Source organism: Ranitomeya variabilis, chromosome 1 (assembly GCF_051348905.1).
Source record: "Ranitomeya variabilis isolate aRanVar5 chromosome 1, aRanVar5.hap1, whole genome shotgun sequence".
NCBI classification, from domain to species: domain Eukaryota; kingdom Metazoa; phylum Chordata; class Amphibia; order Anura; family Dendrobatidae; genus Ranitomeya; species Ranitomeya variabilis.
Genome location: NC_135232.1, coordinates 456,665,318 through 456,680,695, shown reverse-complemented (window position 1 = coordinate 456,680,695; position 15,378 = coordinate 456,665,318). Strand labels below are relative to the sequence as shown.

At 49.1% G+C, this 15,378-nt stretch overlaps 1 protein-coding gene across 4 annotated transcripts in view; it reads right to left on the bottom strand.

The window, feature by feature from the left end:
* The window catches only part of LOC143764528 (prostaglandin reductase 1-like), a 374,831-nt gene that overhangs the window by 246,215 nt on the left and 113,238 nt on the right, over window positions 1-15,378 (bottom strand). For all 4 annotated transcript variants that reach the window (XR_013213221.1, XR_013213220.1, XM_077250182.1 and 1 more), the window contains exon 8: window positions 6,283-6,388. Coding sequence is in view for 2 of the 4 variants with exons in the window: in XM_077250182.1 (XP_077106297.1) it covers window positions 6,283-6,388 (106 nt within the window). In the remaining 2 variants the exon portion in view is untranslated. The remainder of the gene's footprint in view (window positions 1-6,282; window positions 6,389-15,378) is intronic.

The following is a 15,378-nucleotide window of genomic DNA, read 5'->3' as shown; positions in this document are numbered from 1 at the left end:
AATGCTAAAAGCTGCAAAAATTTTGCGCAACATTGCTTTGCACAAAAGCTTTGTGACTTTTTAAAGCTTTTCCCTCCAGCATTCTGGCATAAAAGCTTGATGGTTAGGGAAAAATATGTTTATATTAACGTGACAATTTTGAGAATAGTTCTATCTAATATATAATTGCCTAGAATACTACTTCCTGCAATTTGTGCCAACTTCCGTGGCTTTGTCCGGAGCTAATGTCCGGAGATAATGTCCGGAGATAATGTCCGGAGCTAATGTCCGGAGATAAGTGACGTCACCAGTGTCCTACACCCAGGCAGAGCACAGTGGCCCCAGGCAGAGCACAGGGGCCCCAGGCAGAACATGGGGCCCCAGGCAGCATATGGGGCCCCAGGCAGAGCACAGGGGCCCCAGGCAGCATATGGGGCCCCAGGCAGAGCACAGTGGCCCCAGGCAGAGCACACACCAAATTGGAGGCCGAGGGGCCCCGCCAACCAAATCGGAGGCCGAGGGGCCCCGCCAACCAAATCGGAGGCAGAGGAGCCCCGCCCACCAAATCGAAGGCCGAGCGGCCCCGCCCACCAAAGCGGAGGCCGAGGGGCCCGGCCCCGCCCACCAAAGCGGAGGCCGAGGGGCCCCGACCACCACATCGGAGGCCGAGGGTCCCCGCCCACCAAATCGGAGGCCGAGGGTCCCCGCCCACCAAATCGGAGGCCGAGGGTCCCCGCCCACCAAATTGGAGGCCGAGGTTCCCCGCCCACCAAATCGGAGGCCGAGGGTCCCCGCCCACCAAATTGGAGGCCGAGGTTCCCCGCCCACCAAATCGGAGGCCAAGGGGCCCCGCCTACCAAATCGGAGGCCGAGGGTCCCCACCCACCAAATCGGAGGCCGAGGGTCCCCGCCCACCAAATCGGAGGCCGAGGGGCCCCGCCCACCAAATCGGAGGCCGGGAGTCCCCGCCCTCCAAATCGGAGGCCGAGGGGCCCCGCCCACCACATCGGAGGCCGAGGGGCCCCGCCCACCAAATCGGAGGCCGAGGGTCCCCGCCCACCAAATCGGAGGCCGAGGGTCCACACCATCCAAATCGGAGGCCGAGGGGCCCCGCCCACCAAATCGGAGGCCGACGGGCCCCCGCCCACCAAAGCGGAGGCCGAGGGTCCCCGCCCACCAAATCGGAGGCCGAGGGTCCCCGCCCACCAAATCGGAGGCCGAGGGTCCCCACCCACCAAATCGGAGGCCGAGGGTCCCCGCCCACCAAATTGGAGGCCGAGGGGCCCCACCAACCAAATCGGAGGCCGAGGAGCCCCGCCCACCAAATCGAAGGTCGAGGGGCCTCGCCCACGAAAGCGGAGGCCGAGGGTCCCCGCACACCAAATCGGAGGCAGAGAGACCCCGCCCACCAAATCGGAGGCCGAGGGGCCCCGCCCACCAAAGCGGAGGCCGAGGGTCCCCGACCACCAAATCGGAGGCCGAGGGTCCCTGCCCACCAAATCGGAGGCCGAGGGTTCCCGCCCACCAAATCGGAGGCCGAGGGTCCCCGCCCACCAAATCGGAGGCCGGTCCCCGCCCACCAAATCGGAGGCCGAGGGTCCCCACCCACCAAATCGGAGGACGAGGGGCCCCACCAACCAAATCGGAGGCCGAGGAGCCCCGCCCACCAAAAGTAAGTGCGGCCCCAAAAGTAAGTGCGCCCCCGGGTGCAAAAGTAAGTGCGCCCCCGGGTGCAAAAGTAAGTGCGCCCCCGGGTGCAAAAGTAAGTGCGCCCCCGGGTGCAAAAGTAAGTGCGCCCCCGGGTGCAAAAGTAAGTGTGCCACCGGGTGCAAAAGTAAGTGCGCCCCCGGGTGCAAAAGTAAGTGCGCCCCCGGGTGCAAAAGTAAGTGCGCCCCCGGGTGCAAAAGTAAGTGCGCCTCTGGGTGCAAATGTAAGTGCGCCCCGGGTGCAAAAGTAAGCGCGCCCCCGGCCCCGGGTGCAAAAGTAAGCGCGCCCCCCAGTCCCGTGTGTGAAAAGTGCTGCTGTAAAGCTGGTAGCGCTGTTCAAGCACCATGTATTTCCTTCAGGAAATGCCCATCTAATATATAATTGCCTAGAATACTACTTCCTGCAATTTGTGCCAACTTCCGTGGCTTTGTCCGGAGCTAATGTCCGGAGCTAATGTCCGGAGCTAATGTCCGGAGCTAATGTCCGGAGATAAGTGACGTCACCAGTGTCCTACACCCAGGCAGAGCACAGGGGCCCCAGGCAGCATATGGGGCCCCAGGCAGAGCACAGTGGCCCCAGGCAGAGCACAGGGGCCCCAGGCAGCATATGGGGCCCCAGGCAGAGCACAGTGGTCCCAGGCAGAGCACAGGGGCCCCAGGCAGCCTATGGGGCCCCAGGCAGAGCACAGTGGCCCCAGGCAGAGCACAGGGGCCCCAGGCAGCATATGGGGCCCCAGGCAGAGCACAGGGGCCCCAGGCAGCATATGGGGCCCCAGGCAGAGCACAGTGGCCCCAGGCAGAGCACAGGGGCCCCAGGCAGAACATGGGGCCCCAGGCAGAGCACAGGGGCCCCAGGCAGAGCACAGGGGCCCCAGGCAGCATATGGGGCCCCAGGCAGAGCACAGAGGCCCCAGGCAGAGCACAGGGGCCCCAGGCAGCATATGGGGCCCCAGGCAGAGCACAGGGGCCCCAGGCAGCATATGGGGCCCCAGGCAGAGCACAGTGGCCCCAGGCAGAGCACAGGGGCCCCAGGCAGAACATGGGGCCCCAGGCAGAGCACAGGGGCCCCAGGCAGAGGACAGGGGCCCCAGGCAGCATATGGGGCCCCAGGCAGAGCACAGGGGCCCCAGGCAGCATATGGGGCCCCAGGCAGAGCACAGTGGCCCCAGGCAGCATATAGGGCCCCAGGCAGAGCACAGTGGCCCCAGGCAGAGCACAGGGGCCCCAGGCAGCATATGGGGCCCCAGGCAGAGCACAGTGGTCCCAGGCAGAGCACAGGGGCCCCAGGCAGAGCACAGTGGCCCCAGGCAGAACATGGGGCCCCAGGCAGAGCACAGTGGCCCCAGGCAGAGCACAGGGGCCCCAGGCAGAACATGGTGCCCCAGGCAGCGCACAGGGGCCCCAGGCAGAGCACAGGGGCCCCATGCAGCATATGGGGCCCCAGGCAGAGCACAGGGGCCCCAGGCAGCATATGGGGCCCCAGGCAGAGCACAGTGGCCCCAGGCAGAGCACAGGGGCCCCAGGCAGCATATGGGGCCCCAGGCAGAACACAGTGGTCCCAGGTAGAGCACAGGGGCCCCAGGCAGCCTATGGGGCCCCAGGCAGAGCACAGGGGCCCCAGGCAGCATATGGGGCCCCAGGCAGAGCACAGGGGCCCCAGGCAGCATATGGGGCCCCAGGCAGAGCACAGTGGCCCCAGGCAGAGCACAGGGGCCCCAGGCAGAACATGGGGCCCCAGGCAGAGCACAGGGGCCCCAGGCAGAGCACAGGGGCCCCAGGCAGCATATGGGGCCCCAGGCAGAGCACAGGGGCCCCAGGCAGCATATGGGGCCCCAGGCAGAGCACAGCGATATTTTGGACCACTGTGCGGTGTTTCAGACCCCCTGTGTGATGTCTGGGGCCCTGTTCTTAAGTATATTAAAGATTAAAGTAACGTATATTAAAGTATATTATAGATAAAATTTGACACGTTTATGAGCACCATTGAGTGATATACTCAAGAATGACATAATTTTTCAACATTTTATGGTTTCAAACTGTAAACACTCAGAGTTTTTTTTACTTCAACCAGAAAACCTTAACGGTTCATAAAAAACTTGACTGTTCAGGATATGATAAAAGTCATAGTATTCTGAATCTTTAACTTATAAAGATACCTTTACATGGGGTGATTATTGGTTCCAGAGAGGCTTTCGGCCGATAATCGTACACATGGCTGGTGACAGGACAATACAATATAAACGTTCAAAGGTAAACACTGATAACATTAAAATCTAATATATAATTGCCTAGAATACTACTTCCGGCAATTTGTGCCAACTTCCGTGGCTTTGTCCGGAGATAATGTCCGGAGATAAGTGACGTCACCAGCATCCTACACCCGCTCAGGGTGGACAAAGATATATGCCTTCGTGGTGCGCGGCACTTTTCTGATTGGTTGCCGCCTGCCGCGAGCGACCAATCAGAAATGTGCCATACTGTCAAGAATTGTCAAGAGCTGGTGAGTGCAGCCATTTTTTGTTCTTTCTTACTATTATTTATTAATTGTATTATTCTTACATTTGAATAAATAAAGTATATATGGATTCTAGACTCCCGATTCTTTAGAATCGGGCTGCCATCTAGTACAAACATAAAAAACTACATCTTAGGGCTCTTTCACACGTCCTGATATTTCGGGTACTGGAAAAAACAGTAAAGAGGATATCAGTGTCCGTGTGTATGTGTGTGTAATGCTTGTGGCATACGTGTGCTGCCCATGTGCCGCAGCAGTACCACACGTTCTGGTGCCTGGGAATCAGCGGTCCTATTCGCGCAGTTCCCCAATGCCAGGTGCTGACCTAAGCTCTCATCATTTTCCCCTGCTCATGCTACGATCAGCGGTAGCAGGGGAAAATGTTGAAAATTTTATTCAACATAACAGAGAGAGCGGGAGCAGCTGATGGGTGTATTTATTAGTCGCTGCCTGCACAATAAATAAATAAAATGGCATGGGTTGCTTTGTATTTTTGTTAATCAGCCAGGCAAAACTGACAGCTACGGGCTGAAACCCTCAGCTGTCAGCTTCGGTGAGGCTGTTTATCAAGAATAGAATGGTCCGCATGCTGTTTTTTAAATTATTTAAATATATAATTAAAAAAAAATGGCATGGGTTCCCCCCATTTTTTACAACCAGCCTTGCTAAAGCAGACAGCTGGGGGCTGGTATTCTCACAGTGATCTGCGGTGAACTCACTGAGCTGAACCGCAGTGAACTCAGTGACTTTTTCTCACGATGCTGAGGTCATTGCAGTTCAGCCCGGCTAGGAATGCTGCCTCATGTAATCTAAATGACGTCACGGCTGTCCACTGAAGCTGCGCTAGCAGCAGCTCATTCATCAGTGGTTCTCAGACTGGACGATCGCATCTTGGCACCATCCAGGTTGTAAACTATTTATCCCCAGACATGGATAACAGCATGAGACAGAAGGACGGACAGTTGATGAATATGGTTGCTTTTTATTTTTGTTTTATTACAGGACACGAGGGATTCAATGGAATGGGCATTAGGTGAGTATAACTGTGTTTGTTATTTTTAAATAAAAAAGGATAAGTGTATTTTGTTTTATTTCAAATAAAGGACTTTATACTTGCTATGTATTTACCATACAACTATAGGATCTGTAATGGATATGCCTCTAATAGACGACTCTCCATTACTAAGCAGTGCACTTGATGTCAAGAGACAATACAAAAGTGACATCAACCCCACAAATATGAACCCCACTTGACACTGCTATAGGGCAAGTGGGAAGAGGCAGGCAAAGTGCCAGAATTGGCACATCTAATAGATGTGCCTTTTTTGGGTGGCCGCCAGCTGCTATTTGTAGGCTGGGTGGCCAACATCTATGGCCCCTTACCAGCCTGAGAATACCACCTCCCAGCTGTCTGCTTTAGCAAGGCTGTCTTTCAAAGAAGGGGGTACCACACGCCGTTTTTTTAATTATTTATTTTAATTATTTAAAAAAGTTGTGTGGGCACCCCTCTATTTTTTATATCAAATATTGCTAAAGCTGACAGCTGAGGGTTGCAGCCCACAGCCGCAAGTTTTGCCTGGCTGGTTATCAAGAATACGGGAAACCCACATGATTTTTTTTTATTATTTATTTATTTTTTTCGCAGGCGGCGGCTGATCAATACTTTCATCAGCCGCCTGCTCTCTCTGTTATCAGTTGAATACAACTCTCAGCATTCTCTCCTGCTCGTGCAGCGAATGATGAGAGTGGTTTTCAGCACCAACGTATAGCATGAACTGTACCTCTGATTCCCAGGTGCCAGTTTGTGTCACACAGTGTGTCATCAACGTGCATGTGTGCGGGACATTTTGCGTCCCATGCCGCTGATAAAAATGGACATGTCAGCATGTTTTGCTCATAGACACAAGGTCCATGGAAACACATTGACATGAGCACTTGAATGGGTCTATGTGTGTAAGTGTCTCTGGTACGTGTGAAAATTATCACCACATGTAGCAGACACACTGACCTGTGAAAGAGGCTTTATATTCAGTTATCAGATACTATTCATTTACACAATTTATACTTGAAATCATGAGTCACCTGTTTGAGGAATGGAGTCATTGTACATTGAGATGCATCCACAGACCGCTATTCTTCCAAAGTCTTTCATTTGCTTCAGGGCTGCATCTGCAAACTTCCCCCCAACCTAAGTAATGAAATGGAGAAATAAGGAGATGACAAATGAGAGGAGAGGGTCCAATCATTACTTTTGTGGCATTGTCTAATAGTAGGATACTATGAGCTCTTAATTTAAATTAAATAGTAAAGCATTGGTTGAAACCCAATATTCTGAAGAGATATTATTTAAATCCACTCCAGTGTTATTTTTTTCCAGCTATGGAGTGATGCTTTAAACGCTAATTGCCTCTGGTCATATACTCACCCTCAGGCACCTTCACTGTTTTTCGGCACTGCTGCAGTCCCGCGGCGCCCTCTTGTGAGGTTAGATTCTGACTGGCTGGAAGTCAGAAGCTATGTCTCAAGCTCTTAATGTAAGTCTCAGACCAGAATGAGGCTCTCATAGACCTGTATTGAAAAGTGACCTTGAAACACTGGAGCTGCAGGCAAGTCGCTTTGACAGAGACCGACGGGAGCGATGCTGGAAAACTATAAAGGTGGCGACAGATGAGTATGAGATAGGGGAGCAGGGGACTTACATTAAAAGTGCCACACCAGCGGCACAATAAAAAAATAATGCTGGAGTGGTGCTTTAAGCTTTTCAATCTAGACATGAGCAGTACATCTATATCAAATAAACATGCATTCATCCAAATCTTCCTCTGTCCAATGTTGTGTTAATGTTAAAAACAATCTAAAATATGACATATCTAAATTAGATCAATGGACTCGTTATCAACACTCTTTTTTACTATTTAAAGTATTGTAAAAGTTCAAGGAACTTTCAAAAATTGCAAAAATTGAAAACAACAATTTCTTAGAATCTACAATGATTTGGAATGGAGGCCCCGCAGCATTGCTCTTCCCCAGGGCCGGCGTCAGCACCCGGCGCACCCGGGCAAGTGCCGGGGCTCTGGCGAGACGGGGGGGGGGCCCACTCATGCAGTCATAGATTCCAATTTGCGCTGGCACAAACATCTTCTCAGTCAGTGCAGGGCCAGGCGCATCGGGGTTAAGGACACAGCCAGCGTGACATTGTGGGCGGAGAGAGCACGCTCTCCTGCTCTGCTCTCCCGCCGCTGGCTGCGTGCAGTGCTGAACTTATCAGGCACAGGCAGATTCCGGAGGAGCTCCTACCGGCGCCTGAGTGAGTGCCAAGCTATATCTGTCATGATCTCAATGGCAAGAGAACATAGCACATAGCATAGGCATATATAGGAACTAGCTCTTGGAAGATGGGAACTGAGCTGACCATGAACTAAACCTAACGCACAACTAGCAGTGGCCGGGTAGCATGCCTACGTTGATTCTAGATGCCCAGCACCAGCCGGAGGACTAAATAATGCTAGCAGAGGAAAATATCAGTCCTAGCTCACCTCTAGAGAAATACCCCAAAAGGAGACAGAGGCCCCCCACATGTATTGGCGGTGAATTAAGATGAAATAACAAACGTAGTATGAAAATAGGTTTAGCAAATTTGAGGTCCACTTACTACATAGCAGAAGACAGAAAGGACACTTTCATGGTCAGCTGAAAACCCTATCAAAACACCATCCAGGAATTACTTTAAAACTCTGGCATTAACTCATAACACCAGAGTGGCAATTCCTGTTCACAAGAGCTTTCCAGACACAGTAACGAAACTACAGCTGTGAACTGGAACAAAAATGCAAAAACAAACATGGACAAGAGTCCAACTTATCTAGTAGTTGTCTAGGAGCAGGAACAAGCACAGAGAGGCTTCTGATAACATTGTTGACCGGCAAGAAACTAACAGAGCAGCAAGGTTATATAGCGACTCCCACATCTTGATGGGAACAGGTGAACAGAGAAGATGAAGACACCAGTTCAATTCCACCAGTAGCCACCGGGGGAGCCAGAATCCAAATTCACAACATATATCGCTGTATATTCTGACAGTCTGGGTGACCTGGGGCGGCCATGGGCTGGGCGGCTGCAGCTGACATATATATATATATATATATATATACTACAGCAGCCGCCCAGCCCAGGCCCCCAGCATAGCCTGTATAGATACAGTGTATATAATATATATACAGGACAGGTGCTGGGGGCCTGGGCTGGGCGGCTGTTGAAGTATATACACTGCACAGTACCACTCCCCTGTATATATACACCGCACAGTACCTCTCCCCTGTATATATACACTGCACAGTACCTCTCCCCTGTATATATACACCGCACAGTACCTCTCCCCTGTATATATACACCGCACAGTACCTCTCCCCTGTATATATATACTGCACAGTGCCACTCCCCTGTATATATATACTGCACAGTACCACTCCCCTGAATATATACACTGCACAGTACCTCTTCCCTGTATATATACACTGCACAGTACCTCTCCCCTGTATATATACACTGCACAGTACCACTCCCCTGTATATATACACACTACACAGTACCACTCCCCTGTATATATACACTGCACAGTACCTCTCTCCTGTATATATACACTGCACAGTACCGCTCCTCCTGTATATATATATATACACTGCACAGTACTTCTCCCCTATATATATACACCGCACAGTACCACTCCTCCTGTGCTGTATATATACACTGCACAGTACCACTCCCCTGTATATATACACCGCACAGTACCTCTCCCCTGTATATATACACTGCACAGTACCCCTCCTCCTGTCCTGTATATATACACTGCAGAATTTACAATAGCTATCACTCATGTAAGAAGTGAAATCTGGCATTGTACTATACCTATACTTCTCTGCTGTATCTGGGCATCATGAATCGTGGTATGTGTTAAAGGACGGGGGGGGGGCCCACTGAGACTCTTTCGCCCGGGGCCCTCAAAAACCTGGAGCCGGCCCTGCTTTTCCCCCTCCCTTCACTGCCTGCAGTGGTTCTAGGTAAAACAGCTACTTATAGTTGTAACTTGATACAGACAGCTCAGCTGCCCAGGCTGACAGTAAATACATAGAAATACATGCATTTGAACTCTACGATCCCGAGTACTGCCAGCAGTGCCGGGACTTGATGTGAGAGACTCGCACGAGTTTCTCGCATTGAAATCACAATTGTGACCCTGGCCTTATTTTAAATATTTATACTTTGCTTTCATTATCATTTTAGACCATTACATCTACCTACAGTATATATCTTTGATAATTTTGTATTTTAGTATTAGCTTTATAGGTGTTCTTCATAAAAGCAATAAAACAGGGTGTTGTCTCTGATATAGAGGTGTCTTTGTGTTAAACATTCCTCCTTGTCTCTGAAAGTGAAAACACAAAAAAGCACAGTAAAACCAAAAACACTCTGTTGCAAAAAAAAATCACAGTGGACAGCAAGTGCTAGTAAAAAGATGGAAAAAAACAGGGTATTTGGTTGATACGTTTTTTGCAAAAAATGTATATTAAGCGGCTCTACCAAACGTCAAGGTATACCCGTATCAGAGCCTAACTAAGGTATGTAATCCCTATCTGATGTATTTAAAACCTGGTCATATGTACAATACCTGTATGAGCAGGATTCAGAAAAGGAATGTCCATGTGGACACGCTGGACAGAATGGCTCCTGTGCGCACAGCTCAAAAAAAGAGGGGTGGAGGCCTCCCCAGTCTTGTGGACACAAGAAAACAATTATATAAAACCAGAACACATGAGCTGCGCGCACAGTGAACAAGCCTGTAGAGACATGTTCACACCACCAAGAGACTTGAAAACACAAAAAAGCACAGCTCATGTGTTCTGGTTTTACATAGTAAAGCGGGTTAAAACCAGTGAGAAAGGAATTTTGACAGAATCCATAATTTATGATTTTGTTTTTCCCAAAATAAATATTTTCTCTGGTAGATAATGCAATATAGGAGGCCATTCCCACTATCCTTATCTCTGTGGTTGTAATAAAAACTTCTGACTGGGCATCTGAGGACCAGACAAGAATTGTACACTGACAGACACTGGCCGTGTGTATTTTCTTGGATCCAATGTATCATATTTATTTAATTTGATTTTAATTTGGACCAATAATGGCAGAAAACTTTATCAACATGCACAAGTGACAATAAAAACGCAGCAACAAACGCAGCAAAAGCTCAGCAAAACCTGCTTTTTGTAAGTGAAAAGTGCTCAAATATTGCGGCATGATCACAAAACCATGAAAAGTTTTCTTGCAAATAGTTAAGAGTTGAAAAAAAAAATTTTTGAGAAAAAAAAGACCCATTAACTGCTAAAGTTTGAGCAGAATCAAACGTGAAGTGACCAGGAGCCCATTATTAGAGATAAGCGAACATTTTAAGGTTCATTTTGGTTTGGCTCGGCAAACTTCCTAATGTTCGCCGAACTTATCCGTACCCCTATTGATTTCAATGGGAGACAAAACCAAACACATAAAAAACACCTTCTGAGGGACCCGAACGCTGCCAAAATAGCTCAAATTCGGGTCAGACACAAGGAAAAGTGGCATCAATTGACCAAGAGTACAAATAGTATAATTGCGCAGCATGGATGCATGGGACAGGGCTTGGACCAGCATTTCAAGCTTAGCCATTGAGAAGCAACAGGTGGATGAGTGACAGGTGTTGGCCTGGTGCTTTGAGAGCTCAGCTAAATTCAGACAACAACCATGAAAGTGAGCCAACTTGGGGTCCCAAGAATTATGGGCAGACACCAGGAAAAGTGGCATCAATTGACACACAGTTCAAATTTTATAATGGTGCAGCAGTCAGGTGTCAGGAAATAGGAAGAAGTTCTGATTACTTCAATTACACATACAGAGCTCTCAGCTGCAGTTTCCTCTGCCTGCCAGCACAAGGCTGGAATTGTAAGCCACTCTTTCTCCCTCCCCCAACTATATAGTTGAAATGTGAGGCCAGTATGCTAGCACATTCACTGAAGAATGTTTATGGCTCTGAGCTGCGAAAGCTGTCTCTCCCTAAATTCCTCATCCCCCCCACCTAATACTAACCAAAACTGGTACAGCCTGATCCAGAAGGCATGGGACTCTATTGTTCTTTGAAAGTTAGGTATATAGGCATTGATTGGGCTAGAGATATAAGGATTATATATTCCGGATGTCCGTCGAGAGATCTATGGCTCACGGAAATCGCTAGGAGCTAAACCCAACGAGTGCAAGGAGCGGGTCTCTCCATAAGCGGGTCTTGCAACTTCGCCGTGTTTACAATTAAAAATATCCCCCTGATGTGGTGCACATCCTGATCATTGTGTCATTCGTATACGAGGTTCATACAGCGAGCTATGTATAAAAATGTTTTGTCCCAGCTCTAAGAAAGGGGAGGATTCAGCCTCTGGGTGAGGTCACCACAGGGGGAGTGCCTTGGTTTTAGGCTGGGAAATAAGTGAGTGAAGCAGCAGTCTTCGCTTGTCTTTTGTCCAAGGAATGAGCTGAGTGTCACATCTGAGATGCACTGGGATATATGCCCATCCCCCACAGCACATGGTCTGCCATGAGATGAGATGATATGAACGAAATGTAAGTGTTTTTTCAACTTTAATCTCATTTTATTTGTAATTGTACTGTACATACGACTTGTCTACTTTATATTACCTTTTTATACTTCTGTAAACACTGCCTACCTTTTATGGGGTAAAATATATAAAATTACTAGTTTTTTTTCTCCTTGCTCTATAACGAACTGTCGTGTCCTCAGAAGTGAATTACGCTACTAATTTGGGTTGGCTCTGGACCCATTACTATGTAAGAAATAGCAGCTGGTGGCAGAGGATTTGTCCTGTGCGTTTGGGAGGCTTTGTAGCGACTGGTGACGTTGATAATTATTGTTCCCGCCTGAGTGGGAGTAGTTGTATCACCCTCGCTGCAGTGTGCCCATTAGCCAGTACAAAGTAAGGCAGTCTTTCTGGCGACTAATTATCATAGGTGCAGTATCCGGTCTGACCTGAGGGTAAGGGGGGCGCCAGAGAGCTGCAAGTTCCAAACCGGAACTGGGAAGTGGGATATAGATAAATCCCCTTCAAAAAGGAACCAGGGGCAACCAAACAATCCCAGGTCATGACAAATTGGTGTGAGTGGTAGGGAAGATAAGGATATCCTCCCCATGAACCGTGACATCAGGCATGAGACAAGGTCTAGGCCAGCGTTTACGGCTTTGAATTTAAGTTAAAATTAAGAGGTGGATGAGGGACTGGTGTAAGCCTGCTGTGCGGGAGCCTTGATATCTCAGGCAACAGCTCAAACTGCTTAGCCACACTCAGGTGGCACAAATATCAGCTTCATAGACTACTATTGTTAGAAACATTTAAGGATAGTGTGAGGCAGTGACAGTTGTTATATGCGAGGGATGCTATTTGTCTCCCAAGATGCGCACAGAAGCATATTGAGGCCACAGGTGTTAGGTGTCGAGTTCCCGCCTCTGCACAGGGGGAATCTCGAACCATCTCCACTGCGGTCTCCCATTCAGTGGAGTCTGCTCAGCGGAGACGTCGGTCCCAGCATCTAGCTCAGGCTGATACTGGACGACTGGTTACTACTGCCCTTCCAGGCTCTGCCCTTGTAGCCAGCAATGTTCAACAGCGAGCAAGTCTTTCTGGGATGAAGTCCTGCTTTTCACATACTGAGCATGCCCAGGGTAAGATCTCTCGTTGGAGATCAAGGGTCACATGCTTAGATACTGCAGCAAATCCCATTGGTCCTCTAGGAAGGTCCTGAAGGTGCTCAACTTCTGTGGCAGCCTCCCATTGGTCCTTCTGGGAAGGTCCTGTACTTGCTGCAGCTATAAAAGGTTCGCATGACCGCATGGCCATGCTCTAGTGTACATTTGAATATGTTTGTGTGTTGATGAGTGCAAGTCATTCTTTAAACATCCCCTGTTATCTAGCGCCCGGCTGAGCTATCAGCACAATAACACACGAAACAGCATCCAATTGCTGTGACCACCAGTGCGGCGCCGTGCGCTATTAGAGCGCATTCCTTACCCAAGTCTGGGTGGTTAGTGGTGTCCACCAGAGTGGCACAGTATGCACTCTTGTGCGTTTAATTCACTTTCTCAGTTATTCTGTTACCCCAATTGTGGTGTTGAGCGCAAGAGGTCTACACGAACTCTAATCCTATGTCCTGGGATAGAGTTCTGTGATTCCTTGCTTACACTCTTTGTGCGGTACCGCGGCACTGTGACGCAACAGGATTCACTTCCTTCACAGAGGGTGAAGATAACCCATGTGTGTATCCTCATTGTACCGCCATATAGTCCATCATTACTCAGCAGAAGGTTCCATCTCTGCACGGTGGACCCCGGGCTGCAAACGCACCTTATACCATCTCTCTAATTATTTGGTGCGTTCCACGAGCCCTAACAGAGGGAGTGCATTGCAGTCACAGGCATAACTGTGATTGTGGTGCTAAATAAAAGTAGGTTTTGCTCTTGGGCAAGCTAATTGCCCAAGGCAGATTTAAGAAAACTCACCATGGCCTTTTATCTTTGGAGCAGACTACAGGATGGTAGTGGGGTGGTCTTCTTCCTCCTGGCCAAGTCTTACAAGTGGCCTATGGCCACAGATTCCTTGTAAAAATCCTGCAGCAAAGAGTTGGGTGTGTCAGTCTTGGATTGCAAACTTGCAGAGCAGGTGGCTCTGCAAAGCTCAGCCTGTGTGAGGTAACACGGAGCCAAAAGGCCTGGCACCCCCTCATCATAGCACGGTGCAGTCGCACATCGCAACCGGCCTCGGTTACGGACTGTCTTGATTCCCGTCTGCGACCCGGAGGATACCGTGTACTTTGTGGGTTTCTGGACATTAATACACATTTGTTTTTAACTTTCCTGTGGTCCCTGCTTATCTGTCACAATGCACCAGCCTTGCTGCATACAATAGTAACACGGGTAGTTGACTGAAAGTAAGTGGAGGCCGGCTGGTCTGGGAGCCACAGGCAACACACTTGAAGGAGACTCAACTTGGAGTCCAAACATTTCCAAAAATTAGGGACAGACATCAGGAAAAGTGGCATTGATTGACCCACAGTAGAAATTTTGGCGCAGCATGGATGGATGGGACAGGGCCTGGCCCAGCATTTCTATCTTACACATTGATCAGTAAGAGGTGGATGAATGGTGTGGGCCTGGTGCTCTGAGACCCCCTCCACTACAGGCAACCTACCAAATGGAGACAACTTTTCAAAAAATTATTAGCGCACAGCACAAAAGTGGCATCAATTTCCCCAGAGAAGAAATAGTATAAAGGTGCTCTGACACACCTTCCACTACAGGCAACCCACCAGATGGACACCCAACGTGGAGTCTCCACATTTAAAAAAATAATTGTCACACACCACTAAAGTGGCATCAATTTCCCCAAAATAGATATAATACTACTCTGAGACCCCTTCAACTACAGACAGAGATGGAAACTCAACTTGGACTCCCCACATTTAAAAAAATTATCTACAAGTCGTACCGCTGTGTATCTGCCAAAGAAAGGAAGCCGAGTAGCCCATCTAGTAACAGAAGTTGTCAGTTGTCTTTGGATAGGATGAGACGGTTTCACAACCCTAGGCCCAGACCTGTCAATCACCAGTCACTAAATTACCAATCATTATTTATTTGCTCAGGTAGTCTGGCTAGACCACAGATTAAGCACAAAAGATTTATATGCTGCAGTGGTGACTGGTCGCTGTATCACCGAATAAACAGCACTATGAATTTATCTGCTGAAGTGGCGATCTATCTAAACTGGCTGAGAATAAACCCCCTAGCTAACTATCTGACTACTTGCAGAAGCAGCCTCACTATGCTGTTACACTCACAAAATGGCACCAAAGCCACATGTCTGCTTTTTATATGGAGAGACACATGTGACTTCAGCAGTCAATGTTAAAAGCCTTTGTGTCTGGACATTGTTGATGGTTTCTGCATCCTGATTAGTTCCCTAAATCTCCACACATTAAGTTACCAGATTTTCCGGTGTATAAGATGACTGGGCGTATAAGAAGACCCCCCAACTTTTCTAGTTAAAATATAAAATCTTCCTAAAAGTCGGGGTCTTCTTATACGCCGTGTGA